This window comes from Periplaneta americana, chromosome 1, assembly GCF_040183065.1.
Source record: "Periplaneta americana isolate PAMFEO1 chromosome 1, P.americana_PAMFEO1_priV1, whole genome shotgun sequence".
NCBI classification, from domain to species: domain Eukaryota; kingdom Metazoa; phylum Arthropoda; class Insecta; order Blattodea; family Blattidae; genus Periplaneta; species Periplaneta americana.
The window spans coordinates 29575227-29599867 of NC_091117.1; the positions used below are offsets into that span (position 1 = coordinate 29575227).

Sequence of the window (24641 nt, forward strand, 5' to 3'; positions counted from 1 at the left end):
ATTTCCATTTCGTACAATATTCTGGTCACAAAACATATTCATATACTTTGTCTTTTCGGAATTTACTTCCAAACCTCTCTCTTTACTTGCTTCAAGTAAAATTCCCGTATTTTCCCTAATCATTTCTGGATTTTCTCCTAACATATTCATGTCATCCGCATGGACAAGCAGCTGATGTAACCCGTTCAGTTCCAAACCCTCTCTGTTATCCTGGACTTTCCTAATGGCATACTCTAGAGCGAAGTTAAAAAGTAAAGGTGATAGTGCATATCCTTGCTTTAGCCCACAGTGATTGGAAATGCATCTGACAGAAGCTGGGCTATATGGACTCTGCTGTACATTTCACTGAGACACATTTTAATTAATCGAACTAGTTTCTTGGGAATACCAAATTCAATAAGAATATCATATAAAAACATGGTAGTAATAGTTTGAAGTATTAGAAATTATGTTTACTTAATATTTCGTTCATTGTTTCACAATATACTTCTATTTTTGTTGTTCTTTGGGTGGTATCCAATGGTTTTGAGTAAAATTATAGTTATTTTGTATTTTTCAAATGGGATTAAGTACCTATTCGGTAGGGAGGATGTGCGGGGTCACAAAAGAAAGTCTCACACAAAAGTGGATCATGCCTTCAAAAAGTTTGGGAACCAATGACTTACAAGATAAAACAAACATTGCCTTATTAACATGCATTTATTTTGTATTTAAAAACATAAACAACGTTGAACATAAAAATAAAAAAGTGTTTCAATAGTAATAAAGTGGAAAACACTTGTTATAAATGTGCCTTTTTCAGAAAGCAGCTTCTCAAGTCTGGACTTTGTATTCGATATAGAGAGAGAGTGATGATATTTTAAAGTTCAAGGAGATTTTTCACTTTGTTTTGATGACAATCCTAGACGAGAAATTTATTTTGCATAAACACGAGGTTGCAAATGTTACCAAATTTAAGAGATACTTTTGCAAGCTCGAGGTATTTTTTGCATTCTTTTGATTCATGACTGGCCTATGCTCTGCAGAGAAGTAGTCTAGCTTCAATATTCCATCAGTGGGTACATATTTCATATCGACAGGCCAGTTAATAGGGGAAACAACTCAAAATTTAAAGTTTTGATAAACCTACATTTTAAAGCTTCATGTTGCTGTGAAAAACCCAAGGATCATTGAAATTACTCCAAATTCTTCTCCATGTTGAATCTTTCGTACAGTACTTTTAACATTTGAATATAAATAATTGATTAAATGGCGATCTTACTCGTGTTAATTGTATAAGCATGTGCAGCTTACAGCTGTTTCGGTGCTTCTTCACACCATCCTCAGAGCCTACTAGATCTCGGCATCATCTCGAACTTCGCTGCCTGTTGTGTGGGTGCGTTCGATTGTTGAAAAGTGGTGAAATGTGGTGTCAAATAGTGTGTGTGTTCTGAAATTAATCTGTGTGTTGAGAATTTGATCTGGGTGTGTTTTAAATACAGACATGGAAATCCTACACATACAACCCAAAAACCAAAAACTCAACACACTAGAACAATATGAAATATACAGACACACTAAAACACACCCAGATCAAATTTTCAACACACAGATCAATTTCAGAACACACACACTATTTGACACCACATTTCAACAATCGAACGCACCCACACAACAGGCAGCGAAGTTCGAGATGACGCCGAGATCTAGTAGGATCTGAGGATGGTGTGAAGAAGCACCGAAACAGCTGTAAGCCGCACATGCTTACACAATTAACACGAGTAAGATTGCCATTTAATCAATTATTCAAATTCTTCTCTCAATATTCAGTATCTCCTGTGTTATTTTAAAATGACCACCATTTATTAGTAGCATTGGCCTTGACACCCCTGGTTTAGTATGATAAACATATATTGCCAAAGAGATTTCAATGAAAGTGATGATAATGGTGAAACATTAGATTTTTAAATTTTATTTTATTCTCTGATGTTTGAAGATTAGTTGCCAAAATGTTATTTAATTCCACCAGGAAGGCCCCAAAATAATTATTAGATTCTATGGTGCCATGCTCAAGGATGTACGCAAGGGGGGGGGGGGTTACTGAGTTTGAACCCTTCCTTGAATTAAAAAAAATACATATTTAGATTTGAATATTTTTTTTATCTATAATCGTTTTCCCTTCTCTAATTTTTCAGTCAGTAACAGAATCTACATTGACAAGGCATAGTACAGATGATAAACGACATTAAGATATATCTGGAAAGTAAAAGGAAGGCGGAAAAAAATAAAGATTGGAGAATGCTGGGTTTGCAGTAAAAGATCTACCCGTGGGCAGAAAACTATGAAAGAATGAATTTTCATTGGTTTTGTAAAAATGGTACGCGAGTGAAATGAAAATTATTGAAATCCTTTAAGTCACTCTCGCCAAAAATACTGTATCTGCTCACTTTTCGTGAACATTTTCGTACACACTTCACATGTTGTTATATGCATCATATCCAAATTTCATAATGCTATGGCACAAATTAAGGAAATTATACAATTTTAGCAATGTTTTGCACTTCTATTGACATCTCCCCTTAACTTTAATCCCACTCTTCACAATGACTATTGATTTTGTGTGTTGAATAGCATCATGCATGAGATCATCAAGTTTACTGCTACCAGTACTACGTTTGTACATAGTCATGCTTGACAACTTTGTACTCAACATAGTCCAAAGTTCCCTCAGTTATTAGAAAAACTGCTGAGAAAGTCTAGGACGTAATGGAGGAGAGGCATACATGCACACAATGACACTGCAAAGTCGATGTCTGTTAAATTCAACAATATCTTACGGAGAAAAATTAAACAAAATAAAAAAGTCAATTTATTGTGTTGTATATTTGTGAAGAAACTACAACAAATTTACGATCTTTCACACTAGAGAGCCTCGACAAAAATATTTCACTTATACAGATAACTTCAACATTCCTATGATGTGATAATCTTATTGCACAAAATTTGAAACTGGGAAAGAGATAAAAAAATTTAAGTACTGCTTGTAATTTAATTACAAAGGAGTCTAACAACATATAAAATAATTAACTAGGCCTAATTAATTTTACATTATATTTACTGGTTCATAGGATGTTTCATCATCGTCACCAAAGCATACTTACAAAATGTTAAGTCTTTAATTCTCCAAGTGTTTGAGGAAAATTGTCGTTTCTGAAAGTAGAATTTCATTGACACTATTTATGTAGTCGTTGTTGAAAATATAAGAGAAAGACAGTATTAACATGTGTCTTCACATTTAATGTTCATCATGTAGTGAACTATTTCTGTTAATAGATATTTATCATCTCGTAGTACAACATAAATCATTAATTGAAAACTGTAAATAAAAAAAAAATGTGTATGCAATAATTGTGAGAAGCTTCAAAATTTATAAATAACAGAAGTGAATAAAATTCTACACAGGTCTTTCTACCAGTGGCGGCTCCTGCGTATTTCTTAAGAGGAGGAAAGAAGGTAACAGGACGAAATGACACCTTCTTGAATGAAACGTGCTACAAATTAGCCTACATGCATACATGTAAGACCAAGTAATGCTGGGGTTGGCCTTCCCTTCTGTATAGCAATAATCTGTTCTTGTAAACTGAGTTTCCTACATTTTCAAAAATATATAATGTTTTCACTTCCATTCATTGTTGAATAATTGCACAAATTAACAATTACAAGGAAATTCACCTCGCAGCATTTTTCGAGCACACTACAGCATCACACGTGTTGGAAGAGATTATAGCTACTAACACGTAATCGGAACCACGGAAATGGGAATGGGAAATAATCTGAGGAAAGCGAGAACACTGCACCCACCCACGTGGTCTGTGTTGCCACATGTACATTTTACAAGTTCAGTATCACATGCTTTTGAAGAATATCAGTTCTTGTAAAGTCATACTACCATTATTGTTCAAAGTTGCCGGTGCCCAATTTTTTATGTTAAAAATAATGTAGTTTGGAGTACCTACTTACTTTCAATTTCAAATATATTTGTACAAAACTGACAACTTGGCTGTTGCCCTGTATAGTACACAATGAACGGAAGTGAATTTCAGGAGCCAAAAAGATCTACGATACTAACGTAGAACTACTTCCTCTTTATTTTTTATAAAAACGACTTTAACTTTCAAATATCCTTGAAAGTTTCAAACCATGAATAGTAGCCTATATAAAGTGCCATGAATAAAATTTTTTATTTATAAGTTAATTAAAAAAAAAAAACGTTTATATGGTGTATTTCATAGCGTTGCGTTAAAACTGTTTTATTGTGCCTCCTCCTAGTTGTTATAGTCTGGTTGAATGCAAGATCGTTAGATGGCAGCAGTAGCGAGCTTGCTGCACGACCAGTCGGTTTCTATTTCCCCGCCCATGACTGATTCAGAGGAGGATCTCCTCCCTCTCCGTTCATTTACTTGCTTTAAAACTTTGCTTCTTTCTCTGGCCGCTAGTGCGCTGTTGTCTATGTGTGCTAACTGCAGTAAAGGAGAAATGGATTGGCTTTCCTCCACACAAACAATCTCGCATCTTTCTCACAGTTTCTAGCAGCACATGAGCGCGCATCGTTTAAAACTTGATCAACAGAGGTTTTCTTATAGCTGTGAACTTAAAAATTATCGAATCTTCCTTGAATTTCAAGGCACATATTTTATTTGGTATTTATTTTCAAAAGAAAAAAAATGGAGGAGGACGTTCCTCCCTTCCCTCCCCCGAGGAACCGCCACTGCTTTCTACATACTTAATAATATAATGAGAAATAAAAAGATATTGTGACAAAAATTGTGCCGTTTCAAATCGGACGTGATAAAAAAAATAAAACAATGATTGGTCACAAAATTAGTTTACAATGACACAAAACTATTTATTCATTTATTTTCTTCTTTCCAGTCATAGCTGACTCGTAAATTGCGGCAGACCGATATCACAAGAGTACTGATAAATTTTGTTGTTCTAATTAACATAAAAGTTCGTTATATTTATTTCAAATAGAGTCAATGTTCGTAAAGATGGTTTTATTACTTAAATATTAATTTATTATATATTCGTAGAGAAAGTTTATTTCCTTTACCACTCCATTATATCACTTTTATGACAAGTTTTCACTAAGCCTTTATTGTTTGTATATCTCCCCTCCCACATGCCTTTTGAGAGTTGTTAATTACAGTAGTCTTTATTTCCTATCGTACGTCTCCGGATTTCATCTGACGTTTCTGGATTGCTGTTGTTCACTGGTACCAACTTCACTACTACCACTACTACTACTCGGACGTAATTGTTCTTCAGTCTCTTGATTGGTATCCTCTGTTGCGGGGTTCTGTGCTTCGTTATTCCCGCTATCCCCTATATCTTCGCTGCTGGAACTGTCTCTAGGAGTATCCATCTCGACTTTGTAGAGAATATCATGGCATAGAGGGCAGCGATCTTGAACGTAGAGCCATTTTCTGAGGCAGACTCCATGAAAGAAGTGATTGCAGCGTGTGATCTTTGCACTCTTCATCTCCTGATAGCAGATGGCACAAACGTCATCAAGGCGATGAAGTTGTTCAGTGTTTGCTTCTGGTAGAGAGTTTATCTTATTAACGGCCGTGCGTCTCTTCATGAAGACGCTCCATCCTGCACGTGCCTCGCACCAGATGTTGAAGTAGGCGTGGATACACATCATGACGGCTCTGATAGCACCACCGGACTCGAACACCAGGATCCAAGCACCGTTGAAGAACAGGAAAATACCAAAACAGAATTCCACAGTGTTCCCAAAAGCTCGTATGTAATATACATAGTCGTCAAGCTTCTCCCAGAAAGAGCTACGATATGCATCTACTAGAAACAGGGAGTAGATCATGAGGGAGACCACAACCTTGATGATGACTTCGATGCTGAAGGCTGATACGGCCAGAAGCCACGTGCTGGTGGCATGCTGTGACCAGAGATATGCTAAAAGCGATGCAGGGAAGAGAATTAAGAATGCACACACCGCAAGGGCACGGATGTGCCGATGAAGCGAAGGATTATGCGAGGCACTCAGAGACATCAATAAGGGATTGACTATGTTGTGAACGAAGTGAAGGAGGGCTGTAAATAACAGACAGAAATTGCGACACAGACGAATGAAACGTTTGTCTGGGTCTAAGCTAGTGAGGCCAGTCTGCAGGGCTAAGATGTAAAATAAGATAGCTGATACTGTTCCAATACTTTTGTCATCATCGTCTTCTGTGAGAAGGACCCACTGAAAGAAGCAACCAACATAATGGCATATGTAGGACACAATGCTCGTCATACCCAACACAGCAGTAAGGGTCTCACAGCCACTTACTAATAGGCTCTTTGTTATGCTGAATAGTGTGGTTAGAGCTAACAAACTTCCTTGTGATTTTTGGCCGTCGCTGAAGTGATCTGCCAGCAAAGATGCCGCATGTTCTGCAACACGGAGTAACCAGAAGGTCCGTAGTACAGTCGGAACATTCAGACGCATCCACTCTGTCTCAACCAGTGCTGAAAGTCCAAAGTTACTGACGAAATTTCGTGCATGCTGATATCCACCATAAACTGTCTGCACAACCGCGAGGGCACTGTACCACAGGACGAACTTGACTAGTGCCAGAGGAAGCAATGCTGCAAATACGGGTGCATGGTGCAGGATGGACAAGGGCAACGGCAGGACGGCTAATATGGACGGAGCCATGAAACTGATAGGAAGCAACTTCTGAACAAGGGGATAGCGAGGCCCTAGGTGCACGTAGGTGAATATGAATGCTAGCATGCATTGTATAGCATAGTTCTGAATCACAATGAAGCCATAGCTGCTTGGATCCAATAATCTTCCAAGATTTAGTGAAAGTATATCTTCTAATATGCTGGTATACACTGGAGAATTCATACCGCTTGCAGTTTGATTAGCCGTCATCGCTGCAATTACTGTTTTCATGGTGCTCACATTTGTCCAATATGAAACAAACACGATTCCAACTGACATCAGATACATGTATACAATGACTAGGTGTTTGGTCCATAGCATGAAAACGCACATAGCTGCGACAATTCCTGCAGACAAAAAAGGAATACTTTATATAATTTTATGTAACTTATTTTACACAAAAACAGAATACTAGAAACTAAAATCATAAGTTAAAAATAATGTCAAGTGGAGTGAGTGTGACGTCATGTATAAAATGTTACTTCAAATTCAGATAGAATATCTTAATAAGTGATTTTCATTTAATATAAAGGCTTATTTCATAGATCTCACATCAGCATTGTAGTTTTGGGATGTGCAATGAGTCAAAAGTTACAAAAAATATAGAATATATTATATAGTAAGCAGATTAATTCAATTTACAAGCTTAAACAATTCATCAGTTAAGTAGAAAGTATGATTATGTAGAAATTTGGATAATTCTGTTCTAAACCTTTTCTCTTGGTCCTTAAAACCTTTAAGATAATTAGACAGTACATTGAAGACCGTAATACAAGCATTGTGAACGCCTTTTTTACCAGGGTTACCATACGTCAGCATTTATGCGGACATGTATGCTTTTTGATAAGAAAAATGGCCGTCCACATAAATTTTTGGAAATTCTCTAATTCGTCCGCATTTTTTCATATTGAAGTTTTATTCATTCATTTTTGTTTTGCTTGGTCTCATGTTACTGTGAAAAGCATAATAAAATTAAAAATGTAAATGTTGTTCATCCAGATACATCCTTCATTTTCGTAATTGTAAATAGCAGTGAACTTAAAGTTTTTAAATTTCATGTATTAGACTTACGATCGATCCTATGGAAAACATGTTTTAGTGAAATTTAGTTTCAGATATTTTACATGTAAACATATGTTCGACTATTTATATAGTAAAGGAATTGTTAAAGAAAATTGGGTGTAGTGATAGATATGCAGAAGTTGCAAACGTGATAAAAATAAAAAAGTTGGTACAAGCAGTTTGTTGGTGAGAAAAATGTCTCTGCATTTTTAAGTTTTTAGAATATGGTAACCCTATTTTGTTTTACGACAGCTGAAACTAACAGAGAGCAGATGGATATCTGGTTGTGTCTTGTATTAAAATTATGAATGTTCTAGTTAGTACTAAATGTCTTGATTTGTAACATAAAAGTATCCGGAAAGAATGTATTCACTGGATAAGTTCAAAATTTCTAAAGCCAATTTTAGAAAATCTTTTTACATGGTGTCCTTATATACACATCTGTTATTATCCTTAGGGATGGAATATAGTGCATACTTTTTCTATAACACGGTAATTTCTATTCGATTAAAACATTGATATAATAATAAATTATGTGCACTATCAAAACATATCGTTTTGAATACAGTTTCAAGTTTGTAACTAAAATTCTGTATTGTGAATACTTGCAAAAGAGACTTACAAAAATTAATGTGGTCTATTTTGACAGTACTATAGTGAAATGAGGTGCATTTAAACGCGAAAAATTATTTTCAGGCATGAGTTACACTTGGGAGAAGTTTGATCTGATCTAGGGGAAGTGTCATCCTGTTAACATATACTGGTATTATTTCTTTAACTATTCCAATAACAAATGTCTCATACTTAGAATTTTTGGTTGATTGTTGTTACGTTTTATGTCCATAGTCATTTTACTGTTTATTTTTTTTTTTAGAAATTATTTAATTTTCTAGGCTACATACTATATCTACTAAAATACAGCTTACTGTTTTGATTGGTGTACCAAGAATCTTGTTTCTGCTTACTAATGTTGAAATCTTAATTGTAGCCTAGGCTATATCTAGCAGCCTTTTTTATCTAAGTGTATAAAAATAAATGCTTCAGAACAAAAATGTACAATTTTCAATTTAAATGGTTGCTTTATGTAGTATTCCATTATTAATTGCCTCTATAAATATATAAAAAAAAACGAAATAAAAATTAAAATCTGTATATTTATCAGATGTTAAAGGTCCCTCTGGGATAATGTTATATCTTCTCAATGGCTGGAGATATTTTAGTTCTGAAAAAAGACAAATTATCAGGTTGTATCTGTTCACCAAACAGGATGAGATTAAAACTATCAAATTGAATATAATTTTCGGGTTACACTTACCCCACTTGACTTTAATTAGTTCTATATTGTATTCACAATGGCAACACTTAACATTTAGCGTATTGACATTATTCCAGTATCTACTTCAAAGCTAAATTTAATTTTAAAGGATTTCTATATTGATGGAAATACAAATGTTGCAATATCCTGCACTGTTACACAAACGTTACCACTGTCATTGTAATTTAGGGTCTAAATGTTAGATTAATAAGATATCCCCTATATAAGACACTGACTTAAAACAGTAAAAACACATTCATTTTAATTGAAAATGCAGTATGAATATCAAGAATCTCAAACTATATACATTTACGATTTCTAAAAGCAATGATAATTTAATAACTACAAAGTTTGACATCTTAAATTAAGATTTATATATTTTAATGGGGCAATAACTTACCCAAACATGACAGAATGAATTTGAAGAATGTAACTAAAAATACTTTGTAAAACTGAGCATCATATTGGACCACTGTGTCTGAATATTCGGGTATAATAGGTGTCAATAATTCTTCTTCTGTTATGCCGGCATCTGTATCAGCTACTTGAAATGATGAGTTATCATAATTATTGTCACCTTGAGGAAGCCCAAGTCCAATTCTTAACAACTCATCCATGATAAAAAGTGGAGGTACACGTAAAATTACATCTACAAGACTCAGAAGTTTCGTTCGGAACGACATTTGAGAATATTTATAGAGATCCACAGTAATTTTCTATAACAGTAAAGTCTATCCAAATACGCTATTACAGTTGTGTTATTTTTGTCTGTGAAGTTCAACTTCACAGAGCAATGATCTTGTAAACAGAAAAGAAACGGTAAATCAAAACAGCAAACAGATGGTGCTGCTTACCGCAACACACAATAAAAAGTTGAAGCACGAAATTCGCATTGCAAGACGTAGTTCCTGTATTGACGTTTCAGAGCGCCGGAGGTTTCATTTCTCACATCACCTAATAGATGGCAGAGGCATGCTAAATCGTTTAGAACGTCTTTTCAATTCTTGAACACAATTTTGTGAAGTGTGTTTGTAGAAAGTAAAAATATGAAAATAACAATTAGATATATTTTAAAAATTGGTTCATTTTGCGACGTTTTATCAACTGCGTCTGAGTGAAATGAATGTGATGCCAGCGAAATGAGTCCAGAGTCCAACTCCGAATGTTAGATTGGATTGAACTGGAATGTATATACAGTATTTTCTGTAGATCAATTCATATGTTGGACCTAAAATCTTCCACTGCCTTTGTTTATTTTAGGTTACGTTTAAAAGTTCCGTTCTTATGAAACTTTTTCAGATGGGTACAACACTTTTTTTTCTTCGTTTTAAGAGGTTACGTTTCCTTAATACAAAAAGCAAATGGATTGATGGGGTAATAGACCTGTAGGAGTTACGTGGGACGCTTATGTGATTTTGAAAACTTCTACAATTTTCTTCCAAGATTTATAAATTTTAAACTACGTAAACATGCCAACAATACTATCATCTGTACAGATTTTGGTGCCATTAGGACTAATATCCCAGATCACATCAGGGGCGTATTTTGCGGGCTACCAGGGCTACCGGCGATAGCCCAAGGAAATTACAAAAGAAAAAGTTTATAATATAACATAATGTAATAATTTTGTATTATTAGTTTTACCATAGTAATTAAAATTAAAGTAATTGTTAGATATATTTTGTGTAATAATAGGGTCAGCGGTAGCCCAAACCCTTTAACCAGTATACGACACTGGATCACATATTATAACAGATTGCTCAGCCTTATAGGTTTTGAAGGCAACAACTTTTATCATTTTTACTATGCTGCCATCTAGCTACTGAATTGAATTGAAAGAAAGGAGAAATGGGAGGAGAAATTTAAAAGGTATGCGAAAACGCGTCCAAGAAGTCACGTATAATTCTCATTTGAATTGCATGAAGCAACTGTACTTCCATCTAACGGTCGTTCCCAATGGACGGTGGAGTTCACACCTACGGAGTAACGGTTAGCTCGTCTGGTTGAGGTTTTTTCCGGGGTTTTCCCTCAACCCAATATGAGCAAATGCTGGGTAACTTTCGGTGCTGGACCCTGGACTTATTTCACCGGCATTATCACCTTCATCTCATTCAGACGGTAAATAACCTAAGCTGTTGATAAAGCGTCGTAAAATAACCAACTAAAATAAAAAATCGACGGTGGCGATCCTGGTGGTTGTTCTCTTCCAAATGTTACCGTTTTTGACAATCTGTTATATATATGATCAAGGCTAATAGTTTTGCAATTATATTTTTAGATATATTTTATATTGACTATTGGCTAATAGTTTTGCAATTATATTTTTAGATATATTTTATATTGACGTCACTGAAAGGGCTCCTTGCAAGAAATTTTTCAAAAGTTTCAGTTTATATTTGCTCAAAAGTTTGAAAATAGTCATGGAAATAGAAATTAATTAGCTTTTTTGAGCTGAGTACAAATAGTCACAATAAATTTTTAAATTTAATGGATTTACCATTACAGCATATTTTAATCAAAGTGTATTATGAATATGCCACGAAGGAAATTAATATTAATATTTCATACAAATGTTAATTAAATTTTATTTATCAACATTTAACTGACTTCTATAAGAAGTTTCACACTAATCTGAAAATAAGTTCTGCAAGGAGCTTTTTTATTCAAGTAACTGCTTGAAATTTTAAAGTCGAGAAAAATTAATTAAAAAAGGAAGATATTTCTCTCAACTCACTAACGCAAAGTATGTTTGTCCACATTTGATTATATGGGCTGGTACGTTAGAACGGAGAAGGTTTTGGATTAGAACGGGCCTATTGTATATGGCCACAGTGAGCATTTTGTAATTTTTTGCAATTTTCATTATTCTCTATTACAATATATAAAAGTCACGTGACACAGTTTGAAGGATTCCCAAATAGGAAATGAAACCATATTATGAAACTAGAAGATTCAAATATAATTACGAATATACTGTAAAAACAAAAAAAAGTGGATTTTTTTTTAATTTTTTATGCTCGACCATGCCGAAATGTAGTAATTATACACCTGGTAGCAGACCTTTAATGCATGTCATTAAAGTACACCTACTCATTAAAGGTCAGGTCTTTCAGCCAATGACGACTCAGGTTACAACTGTTCAGCCAATGACAGGTCAGCTTTCTACCGTTATAAAACCGCAAGTATCGATTATTCTCGGATATGCAATCGAAAGAGAATTAGCGAAAAGTCACGGAGGCTGGAAATCCAATACTGTCGCAGAAGGTTATGTTCTGTTACTATAATAATTAGCGTTAATTGTAAATAATATTCAAATAAATTCAATTTGTCATCTCGTTTTTCAATGTCTAATTTAATTTCAATGTTATCTCTGTAGGTTCTTATGGCCTAGCAAGGTCAATGTGGACATCTGTTCCTCGGAAAAAATCAATACTTTCGCGTCTGCGCACATCTCACAACATACGGGACATTGCTAAAAATATCAAGTTAGAAATATGGTCGAGCATAAAAAGTCGTATGAAACTCGCCTATAATGGTAATTAAGAAGCTCGTATGAAAATTATATACATAAATATCCATACTCACTTCTTTATTACTATCATTATAGGCTCGTTGCATAATGTACTATTTACCATTATTTCACCATAGTTTCACATTAATGTAGTGTTTATTATTTACAAAATATTTTTAATTGGAAAATGTTAGTTTCTTGAGTACCATTTTAACTCCATCACATACTTACCCCCACTGGCTATGATTTCGAATGGAAGAAAGGATTTCTTCCTTTGTCTCCAGAACAACTGAAGGATTTACGAAGTGTGTCGGTGTTTCTTTAGCTGGAGAAAAAATTGCCATAGTCTTTAGCTTGAAGAGCTACATTTCCAGTAGTAGTCAGACATATAAGAAGTAATGATCTCTCAAAGTTTGTCAGCCAGTCTAAAAATAGTTATCTTCTGTGTGTGATGATAGAAGATTGTACGAACGAACGTGTGTTCGCAAAGTACAAAATGTTGGAAACAGAGAGTTGCAGACGACAATAGATGCACTCCATGAATGTTGGCTTCTGGCAGTCTCTTGAATCACATTTGTTGTCAACGTCAGAAATCATTTCTGGAGGCGTTTGAAATCTCTGTGGCCTGAAGTCTGTATGCCCAGTCATAATACAGGAATATCTGACGTCAGCACAGACTGGAAAACACAACTGGCTCTATATGATACATAAAGTAGTGGAATTGAATCTGTGATCGTGAGAACTGAACATTTTTAAAAGTTCAAAGAGCTTTAGTATAATCTTCATCTGTCTAGAATAAAGTAGATAATGGTTTCTTGCTTAATCAAGAAAAAACTATCAACATAACTTTCAGCCTAAATTATCTAATAAATAAGGACAACAGACTCAACTACACAAAATTTCTAGGACTTTTTACAGACTCCAGTTTAACATGGGATAAGCACATCGAATACATATGCACAAAGCTATCAAGAGTTTTACATTTGTTAAAGAAATTAACGACTTGCATTTCTCAAAATTATTTAAGATGTGCCTACTTTTCTTTCTTTCAGTCGATAATCCGATATGCCCTAATTTTCTGGGGAAATGGAACCAAAATTGAAAGCGTCTTGATTTTACAAAAGAAAGCCATTAGAATTTTATGTAAATCAAACTATCTGAAACATTGTCGGCTACTTTTCAGACAATCACGGATTTTAACAATCATAAATTTGTATATACTGTATATGATCTAGTACTTTACACTCGACAAAATATCGACAATTACTCATTAGTGGCCAATATACATGATCATGAAATTAGAAATAGTGAACAAATTAATATTCCATATTGTAGATTACACAAGAGCAACACAAACTTTTTAATTATGGGGATGAAATTATATAATAAGCTCCCAAGTCAATATTATAAATTACCAATCAATAGCTTCAAAACTAGATTTTACAACTGGTTATTAAATAATCCTTTTTATTCTGTTGCTGAGTTTTTCAACACAAATTTGTATGAAATTGTATTTTAATAAATAAGTTTAATTGCAATTTAGTTAGTTTTCTTTAATTTAAAAGTTTCATATTATTTCATGTTTTCATTATATTATTTATAAAATTTTACTGTTTCTTTTATTAGTGTTTTTAAAAATATGTTTATATGTTTTTCAATGTATTCTGACGAAGCCTAAAACTGTATGTCTAATGGCCAAATAAATTAAATTGGATTGAATTGAATTGAATACAGTGGTTGAAAGGAAGGATTGTTAATGTTTTTTAGTTGGTTATTTAACGACGCTGTATCAACTAGGTTATTTAGCATCGATGAGATTGGTGATAACGAGATGGTACACTGCTCCGTCGATTTAGTAGAATCCGTTTGAGTCTAAAGAAAGCAGCAAAACAGTACAACGTGGTCTGTTGCTGTGACGAGAATTCAAGCCCCCGCACATCGGCAAGGCACCATGTCACAAACACTTTTACGTCTTAGTATTTCTGACAAAGTAAATATCACTCAACGCGTTGAAAACGACGGAAATGTTAAGGATATTGCTGGAGAGAATAAGGTAATATTTATTTATTTTTCTTTTTTAATTTCCTTATTTAATCCTTCCTTCATTGAGTTATTTCTTTATTATTTTGTTCCTTAATTAATTAATTAATTGATTCACTCACTCACTCACTCACTCACTCACTCACTCACTCACTCACTCACTCACTCACTCACTCACTCACTCACTCACTCACTCACACCTTCATTCCTTTGGTCCTTTCGTTATTTATTTAGTTACTTATATGTATATTTATGTACTAATTAATTAGTTTACTTGTTTATTTATTTACTTATTATTTACGTATTCATTTATTTTATATATTAATTATTGTATTACCGTATTTGCTCGCGTAATTTGCGCACTTTTTAATTAACTTTGGCCACTAAAAAATTGGGGTGCGTAAAATATGCGGATTTTTCAAACAAGAGGTCCTGTTCTGAGTTTATCTCAATTAGTATATGTATAGGTAAGTATTTACGGTAGGGCTAATTTTCTATACCGGTAACTTGTCTCTACCAAGGAGAAGCATTGTTAAAGTAGCGGGACTTTGGGGTTTCTTTCTGAAGCAGGTACTTCAGTTGCTGGTGAATGACCTACGATGGACTATAGGGAAGGAAAATCCCTACTACACTGAATAAAAGTATGTACGTAATCCCTACTACACTGAAAAAAATATGTACGTAAAATGTGTGCGCAAAATACACGGAGCAAAAATGAAGTTCAAAATAATCCCTTAAAAATTAGGGTGCGCAAAATACCCGGGGGCGCAAATTACGCGAGCAAATACGGTATATATATTTTTCTAGGAAGTAAATTTAATTTGTATTAACGTTGTATCAGATTCGCTTTTTTATAATGAATTAACAAGTCTTAAATACCCATTACCTTGTAATACATTTTTTACTGTCCATAATCTTCCTTGACTTTCATACTCTGTCTACTGTATGATTATTTATCCTGAAGTTCCCGGCGATGTGCGCCTAGGTCAGGCGAGTCCATTTAGTTTCGCCAAGGGGTTTTTGGTTTAGTCTCTCGCTTGCCGTCGGAGTTAACAGATGTCACGCATGCCGTATAGCTTGTGTTTCCAGTACAGTTAAGCTGTACTGCATTGCTTTACTGACCGCTCGCCCTTATCTCTGCTCTGAAGCTCTCCCCACTACTCCTATTACTTCCCCTCTTTCGCGTCGCTAAGCTGTCAGGACTAAATAATCGGTCTGTACGTATTATCACAGTCTAGTATATACAGTCGCGAAGCTCAATACATAGTAAATATGCAAACATTAGATAGTTGCTCATCACTAGGATCGCTAATATCGCCTCATTACAGGCAATGCAAAATAGTACCGTCACATTCTATTGTTTCTAGCACCCTCAAAACTCAAGCTTCGTGACTGTATATAGTAGACTGTGGTATTATGCTTGCCGATTGCAGGGGACTTGCTCCGTGTGTTATACAGTGACATCAAAAACTTTTTCCTTACATTTTTATTGTATCTTATTTTTTACTATACCATGCAGGCTTTGCTTAATCGTAAATTTTAGTTGCCATGGTAATATTTTACACTGCATAGGTACAATCAGGACATGTTAAAAATGCAAGGAAATAGTAATATGCGTTACAAGAGCGGTATGTTGAAGTTTTCATGTTCGAGGAAAAGTTTGAAAAAGCGAAACGTAGTTGAGTTTTTTTAATTTCCGAGAATTGAAAGAAAACATACCGCTCGTGTATCGTACATTATTTTGTGCGAAGATCGTTTATTACATACCTGAAAGAGGAATTTCTAATTAGTTGCAATGAAATCTCCATCTTGGTTTCAGTTCAATGACGGCAAATTTGCAAAACAAAAATATCTATCTTCAACATTGTTGCTTTAAAATGTTTTCTGTGTTTACTATACTCCAGCAGGCCGTGATATACGTCTGTCTTTTTTTTTACCCCAGTCTATGATGAGTCTGGAATCTTGTTGATTTTTTCACGGCTTCTTTAATGTTACTTGCATCACGAATGCAGTAACTTTAGTGGAATTGTAGAGTTTACTTAATTTTTGCAAATATTTAAATACAATAATTAACAGTGCAATTTAGGTGAAATTGCAGTGGTAAGTTTCCAATTTATAATTATTACTATATTGAACGTCTCTAAAAATAATGTTAAAAGCCTAAAGCAGTAAAATAAATATGTCACTTAAGCGGTAAGAAGAGGGAAATTGTTATGTGTCTTAGGTTGGGAATACTGAATGTGGAATTTTAGACTTTCCGTGGATTGGTTTTGTGCGGAAACCAAGCAAATACGCACGATCTCGCACAAAAGTTTTTGATGTCACTTTGTATGTAAGTAGGCAAACATTGGCTTTCTGTTATATCGACGGAGCAGTGTATTTGGCGAGATGAGGCCGAGGATTCGCCATAGATTACCTGATATTCGCCGTGCGGTTGGGGAAAACCTCGGAAAAACCCAACCAGGTAATTAGCCCAAGCGGGAATCGAACCCATGCCCGAGTGCAACTTCGGATCGGTAGGCAAGCGCTCAGCCGACTGAGCCACGCCGGTGGTTTTTTTTATAATGTTGAATGAATAATTGTTTACAATATGAATCTGTCGATTCACATTCATTGTTTACATGTCATTTCATCCAAGGGCAATTCCCAGGAGAATATCTCACAGCCCGGTATACATTTGCGGTCTTACTAATAAACCGTGTATAGTTTTTATACGAGACTTATGCAGAGCTGAGACAGAAAACGTTACTAATAAACCGTGCATAAACGATGGACGTTCAAACAGTCTGTAACTATACAATGGGAATTGCTTTGCAGTAGTTATATACACGAAACCCCTTGTTTAAGCGTTGTATATAGAGAAAAAATGGCCGCCCCTCTAACAGCTGTTCGTATCGACAGCCATTTTATGATAATGGTTGCCTTGTAACCACAGAAGAACAAACCAAAGAATGCAGAATAATTAGAATAATATTGCTGTAGCTTGTACTCTTTGACCAAAATATAGTGTGGTAATCGATGAGAACCAGTTGTACTATCGATACTTAACATGGAACACTAGAGCGCTCTTCCGGATGCAATAGAGAACCACATATATTCTATTATCTTTCGGAATGAAGTAATGACGAAACTATGACGTAGTTGTGTAACAGCTATACTGTTATACACGATGTATGTAGTGATTATTAGTAAGGAATTTACACACGACTTATAAACGGGCTACTCATTCTATAAGTATAGGATAGTTAAACGTCTGCATAAAGAGTTTTTATTAGTAAGACCGTTGATGAACATGTCTTGAACGTTGTTCTTTATTGTTAGTCGTCCGTGAGCTGTCAGTGTAGATTGGATATCATGTTGACGTGAGCAGCTAGCTGTAAGTTCGACTGAGCAAACGTGAAGATTTGGGTGTCCAGAGGCTAAGGAGCAAACGTGAAGATTTGGGTGTCCAGAGGCTAAGTTTTAAGGTACGGTCACACGTCGCTACTTTTGCTGCACAACTTTTGTACTGCAGCTGCAAAAGTTGCGTGTCGTGTTCACACGTAAGCCAAAAGTAGCGCGCTGCACGCTACTTTTCGTGCAACTGGAGGTTGCGAGTCTGTTCACACACAAGGCGCTACTTTTGCAGCCGCAGTCATGCTGCAGGTTTCCATCTCCGTGTTGACTTCTCAATATACATTTTGTGGTTATGTTCGCATTATCAATAAACTCATGCGAAAGCTTACTTATCTTCTATTTGCTTTTCTGTCGTATCTAGTATTCAGAAATTGACATTAGTTTTACTATAAAGCTTTTAAAAACGCCTATATACTTAAATGATAACCAACAGCATATTCACGTAATCGATGTTGGCAATCCTCCTGTTTGAAACTACGCTACAGAAAATTAAAACATGAATTATATCGTCAGCAAATATGCTCAGACTGTGTTGTGCATTTAATAACTGTTACAAATTAGTACATTATGCAACGAGCCTATAATGAAGGTAATTAAGAAGTGAGTATGGATATTTATGAAACGAGAGCAAGCGAGTTTCATAATTTTCATACGAGCTTCTTACTTAAGGGAACTGTGCCTATTATCGCACATGCGCCTAATATCGCACCCCATGGTTTGTGAGCTCAGAACAGGCATAAGACCCTGAATGGAATAGCAGCTTATTCAATTCAATTAAAAGGAGCGTTAGCGCCCGCAGGTAGATTGCTGCGAGCTTCAATACATATTACACGCCTTGAGTCAGGAATAGGCAATGGGAAAGTATTTGTAGTGTGTGATGATAAGGATGATTATACAATCAACGGTAAGGAGCAAAACTTTTATATACTGTTAGTTTGATTTGGTTAGTCATGTAATATTTTCATTTAGTTAAAGAAATATTATAAACGTTTTATTTTTACTGAAACAAACTGTTTTGTTTCGTGTATGTTATTTGCCCAATATCGCACACTTGTTGTTTTCCTATTATCGCACAGTGCGATATTAGGATGATGTTACTGCAAACTAATATAATCGTGTAATTAATCTGGTAATTCGAAAATTCTTTAAAAATTGTCGTAAGCTGTGGAAAGAGGAGGTTATGAATGTTGCAATCATATCAGTTAGGAACAAAGTCATGGGATTGCAACGTGCTTCCAATACTTTCAATGTTTCCAAGTATACTTTAAAAGATAAAGTCAATAACAAAGAGGAGGATGTAGATAAACTAGTGAACACGAAACTTGGTATAAAACCTGTACTTCCATGTTAACTGGAAGATTCTTTGGTTTCATATTGCTTAGAAATGGAGTAGCGATTTTATGGTTTATCTGCAAAGGAGTTAAAACTATGGCTTTTCAGTTAGCATTTATGAATGGTCTGAACCACCCATTTTCGAAGAACGATGAAGCCGCAGGACGGAAATGGCTGCACAGTTTTTTGAGAAGACACCAGGAATTGAGTCTCCCGAAACCACAAAGCACGCCTATGGCAAGGATCAGAGGTTTCAATCAGGAGAACGTAATTAAGTTTTTTGATAGTTATGAACCATTGATGAACATTATCAACCATTCACCAAACAGACTGTACAACTGTGACGAGACAGACTTGACAGTGATTCAACACAAAGTCAACAAACTAGTTAGTCTGAAAGGTAAGAGGCAGGTTGGATCTGTATCTTCAGCAGAGAGGGGATCATTAGTGACTGGAGTGACCTAAATGAATGCAGCTGGTCATTTCCTGCCCCCGTTTTTGGTTTTTTCTAGGATCAACATGAAAGCCGAACTTCTGAATGCAGCACCAAATGGTAGCTTAGCGATCTGTCACAAATCTGGCTGGATTCAGAATGAAAGTTTTTTTCAGTGGTGTCATCACATTCTCAGCAATGTGAAGCCTACGAAAGATGACCTAGTAATTCTAGTGTTAGATGGGCATTATTCCCACACTAGAAATGTTGAACTCCTTGAACTAGCACGTGTTAATGGTGCTCATATTGTGTGCTTACCTCTACATTGCACGCATAAGATGCAACTCTTGGGTGTGGCATTCATGCTACCTTTCAAAACTTACTATGCTCAAGCAATTGAAAAGTGGCTCAAACAAAATGCAGGCAGAGTAGTGACTCATTACCAGGTTGGTGTGCTATTGGGAGAAGCTTTCAATAAAGCAGCAAGTGTTGCTGTAGCAATAAATGGCTTCAGAAAAACTGGTCTGTATCCTTGCAACCGCCATATCTTCAGCGACTTTGAATTTCAAGAAATTTCTCCTAATACCCATGAATCAAGTGATCATTCATCTGAAGCTTTACCAAATAGATTAGATGATGCCAACACTTCCCAACCTCGGCCAGGCTCTAGCAGTATCAACGAGCCAAAAACTCCACAAAATTAGTCGAGAGGCAAACTCTATCTTTTGTTACACCTGCTGACATTTCACCAATTCCTAAAATAACTTACAACAAAAAAGTCCAACTGATAGAGGACGTAAAAGTGGTTCTGCTGCTCTACTAAAAACTTCACAATATAAAAACGAATTGGCTGATGATTTTAAGAAGAAATTACTAACAGATAAGGAGACATATGAACGAAAAAGCGTTCAAAAGAAGCAGACTGATAAAGTACCTACTCAGAGGAAGAGACAGAAAAAACAAAGTCAGGTATCTTCAGATTCAAAAGACGAAGAGTTGGATGAGCCAGTATACATCTCCATTGATGATGAAGATAGCGAAAATGATGCAGAATGTCCATATTGCAACGCGAAGTTTTCTTTTGACAAAAGGGGAGAAAAATGGATCGTATGCACTAAATGTAGAAATTTGGTACCATGAAGTGTGTTCTGGGGATAATGACTACAAAAGTTTCATTGTGTTATTGTTTGGAAGATTAGATTTAGTTCTCTAAATATCTGGATTATGTTTAATTAACAAACATTCTATACCTTGCAAATCAAGCTTTCAGGTATAACTCCCTGTAAAGTTATTTGAATAATTTCGAGGCAAAAATTGTTCCGGGGCCGGTTATCGAACCCGGGACCTTTGGTAGGTTAAACCAACAACAGATATATAATAAATATGTAATAAAATTTGTTTCTAGACAATAAACTTAACATCTGTCCTATATATTTTTCACAAAATGAGGGGTGCGATATTAGGAGCACTATTTCTCCTAATACCGTTTTTGCAATTTTTCTTTTGTACTTGAAAAACAAATGGAAAATAAAAGTAATTTTTAAATTTGACCTCACTGATATAAGTATAATAAACCCGTATTAAGAATCCGTATTTATTTCAAATTTATGTAATATATTAATACTTGAAATACTACTTTTTCAAAATGGGTGCGATATTAGGCACAGTTCCCTTACCATTATAGGCGAGTTTCATACGACTTTTTATGCTCGACCATATTTCTAACTTGATATTATTAATTTTATTGTATCTGACCTGGAGCAATGTCCCGTATGTTGTGAGATGTGCGCAGACGCGAAAGTATTGATTTTTTCCGAGGAACAGATGTGCACATTGACCTTGCTAGGCCATAAGAACCTACAGAGATAACATTGAAATAAAATTAGACATTGAAAAACGAGATGACAAATTGAATTTATTTGAATATTATTTACAATTAACGCTAATTATTATAGTAACAGAACATAACCTTCTGCGACAGTATTGGATTTCCAGCCTCCGTGACTTTTCGCTAATTCTCTTTCGATTGCATATCCGAGAATAATCGATACTTGCGGTTTTATAACGGTAGAAAGCTAACCTGTCATTGGCTGAGCAGTTGTAACCTGAGTCGTCATTGGCTGAAAGACCTGACCTTTAATGAATAGGTGTACTTTAATGACATGCATTAAAGGTCTGCTACCAGGTTTATAATTACTACCTACATTTCGGCATGGTCGAGCATAAAATTTATTTTCATCACATCTAATATTAAAACACATCCAAACAATAAAAGTATCACTGGCATATTTGGGTGACAACACTGGTCGCAACCACAGCAAAAGGTTCAACAAAACCGATATCAAAAATGCTGCGGCTGCAACCCTGAGAACCCTGAAAAAGTAGCGAGCGGCAGGTTCGGCAGCCGCTACTTTTCGGGTTGCACCGTTGTTCACACTTCGCAGTACGAGAGTTGCGCAGTTTTTTTGTACTGCATCGCTGCAAAAGTAGCGACGTGTGACCGTACCTTTAGACTACTGCGTTAATGTTCGCTCTGGTTCGGAAGATTTAATTATCATCTGAATTGAATGATAATTGAAACTAGAACACTATGACAGATTTTAGAAACAAACGGAACTATTCCGAATTTCAGTTTTAACAACCTACATGCTTTAACGTATCAGTTGGCAAGGGATTAACGTGTTTAATTGTATAGGTTCCCGTATCAGTTTACGACATAATGTGCCTACTCCGTCCGGCAATTTCGTTGAGGTAGCGAGAGAATTCGACGTGCACTATCTTCCTTTTATACGTACTCTTAAACCAAAAGAACTCATAATAAAATTTAGCATTAAAATGTTTAAGGATGGAAACAAATTATATAGAAACGGAAGAATCTGAAGAAGGGGAGATTGTTCAGGGGGTGAGAAGGAGCCACTCGTGTTTTAAGGGAGGAATCGGAATCTCGTTGGTGTTAGCATAAATCAACCAGTCGATTTCTTCTAACCCGGTCTAACGGACCGCCATTTTGGTTTATTACGGTATGAATGAAGGTTGAGCCATTAAAATACGACTGAAGCCCTTTTAATGATCTCATAAACTCACCACCCCCTTGCGGGGTGCAGTAATTCACACGTCACGTCCAACCTTCATTAATTCCTCATTGGAATTTAATTAACTTTAAGGTTATGTGGAACTTTATAGGTTTGCTGAACAGGATATTAAAAGAGGTGCGGCGCGCTTGATTTGCATACCGGGGCGGGGGCAGGCGAACATTGTGGACTGGATATAGAATAATTATTTAATACGGGGCTCTGGAGTCTCCTGCTTTCATCCCTCCATTGGTGCTGTATATGCAGATCAATTGCTACATCGATAATGGATATGGACAATAATATTAATAAATGGCGTCATGCGAATGAAGCACAGGTCTACTTCGTCTTTAGGGATTAGAAATGTTATTCAATAACTGATCAAACCGCATTTCTAATTGGTTTTAAAATGACACATCTGAGACCATTTTCTTCCTGATCTATTTATGTTCGCAATTTAAACTCATTTACCCCGTCTCCCATCCCTCTGCCGCTTCTCCCTCTACTTCTCCTATCTTTTGCTTTTTCTCTCCCTTTCCCCTAACCTCCCTCTGTTCTTCACCCTCATTTCTTATTCTCCTTCTAACTTTCTTTTCTTCTCTTCTTTCACTTTTCACCCCCTTCCTTTCTTCTTCCTTCTTTCTCTTTCCTTCGTTCTCTTTTTTCCTCTTCCCCTCTTTTTCTTTCTTTCTCTTTCCTTCTTCCTCCTTTTTTCCTATTTCTCTTTCCTTCGTTTTCTTTCTTTTTCCTCTTCCTCTCTCTTTCCTTCTTTCTTTCCCTACTTTCTTTCTCCTTCTTTCTCTCTTTCTCTTTTCTTCGTTCTTTCTTTCTCTCCTTCTCTTCCCTCTTTCTTTCTTCTTTCCTTCTTTCTCTTTCTTTCCCTCTTTCTTTCAATCTCTTTCTTCTTTCTTTCTACATCCTTTCCCTCTTCTATTCTTCTTCTTTATTTCCCTCTTCTTCTTTCCTTCTGTTTCTTTCCTCATTCCTCTTTTTTCTTCCTTTTCTCCACTCTTTTCCTCTTCCTCTTATTCCTGTTTCTCTTTCTCTCTCTTTCTTTTCTCCTCTCTTCCTTCTTCCTCTTTCTTTCCCTCTCTCTATGTCTCTTCCTCCCTCTTTCATTCTTTAACTTTTCTTCTCTCTTCCTCTTTCACTCTTCCTTTCTTCATTTTGTCCTTTCTTTCCTAGTTCTGTTTTATTTCTTTGTCTTTTTTCCACTTTCTTTCCTCCTTCAGCCATTCTTTTATGTCTTTCTTTCTTTCTTTCTTTCTTTCTTTTCCTTTCCTTCTTCTGTCTTTTTTCTTCCTCTGTTTTCTCTTTCTCTTTCCTTCTTATTTCTTCCTCTGTCTTTCTTCTTTCTTTCTCTTCAATTCCTTATTCCTCATTATTTCCTTCTTCCTCCTTCTTTCTCTTCAATTCCTTATTCCTTGTTATTTCCTTCTTCCTCCTCCTTTCTCTTCAATTTCTTATTCCTCATTATTTCCTTCTTCCCCTTTCTTTCTCTTCAATTCCTTATTCCTTGTTATTTCCTTCTTCCTCCTCCTTTCTCTTCAATTTCTTATTCCTCATTATTTCCTTCTTCCTCTTTCTTTCTCTTCAATTCCTTATTCCTCGTTATTTCCTTCTTCCCCTTTCTTTCTCTTCAATTCCATATTCCTCGTTATTTCCTTCTTCCTCTTTCTTTCTCTCCAATTCCTTATTCTTCATTATTCCCTTCTTTCTTTTTCTTCAATTCCTTATTCCTCATTATTTCCTTCTTCCTCCTT

General features: G+C 35.5%; 1 protein-coding gene and 1 long non-coding RNA gene across 3 annotated transcripts in view; one reads left to right on the plus strand and one right to left on the minus strand.

The window, feature by feature from the left end:
* LOC138708976 (uncharacterized) overlaps nt 1-24641 on the plus strand; it is a 657561-nt gene that overhangs the window by 57620 nt on the left and 575300 nt on the right. The window lies entirely within an intron of this gene.
* On the minus strand, nt 2836-9935 carry Trc8 (TRC8 ring finger protein). 2 transcript variants are annotated; one of them, XM_069818064.1, is made up of 2 exons: nt 9496-9935; nt 2836-7065 (listed from the first exon to the last, which is right to left on the minus strand). In XM_069818064.1, exons 1-2 carry the CDS (start codon nt 9776-9778, stop codon nt 5222-5224), a joined length of 2127 nt encoding a protein of 708 aa, XP_069674165.1. In that variant the 5' UTR covers nt 9779-9935; the 3' UTR covers nt 2836-5221. The 2 variants fall into 2 exon arrangements, with proteins under 2 accessions (XP_069674165.1, XP_069674174.1); XM_069818073.1 differs by lacking the exon at nt 9496-9935 and adding an exon at nt 8707-8846.

Coding starts and splice junctions, on each gene's coding strand:
- Trc8 (XM_069818064.1), bottom strand. CDS start 9,778: ATGTCGTTCCGAACGAAACTTCTGAGTCTTGTAGATGTAATTTTACGT. Junction 7,066..9,495: donor ATTCATTCTGTCATGTTTGG/GTAAGTTATTGC, acceptor TTTTGTCTGCAG/GAATTGTCGCAGCTATGTGC.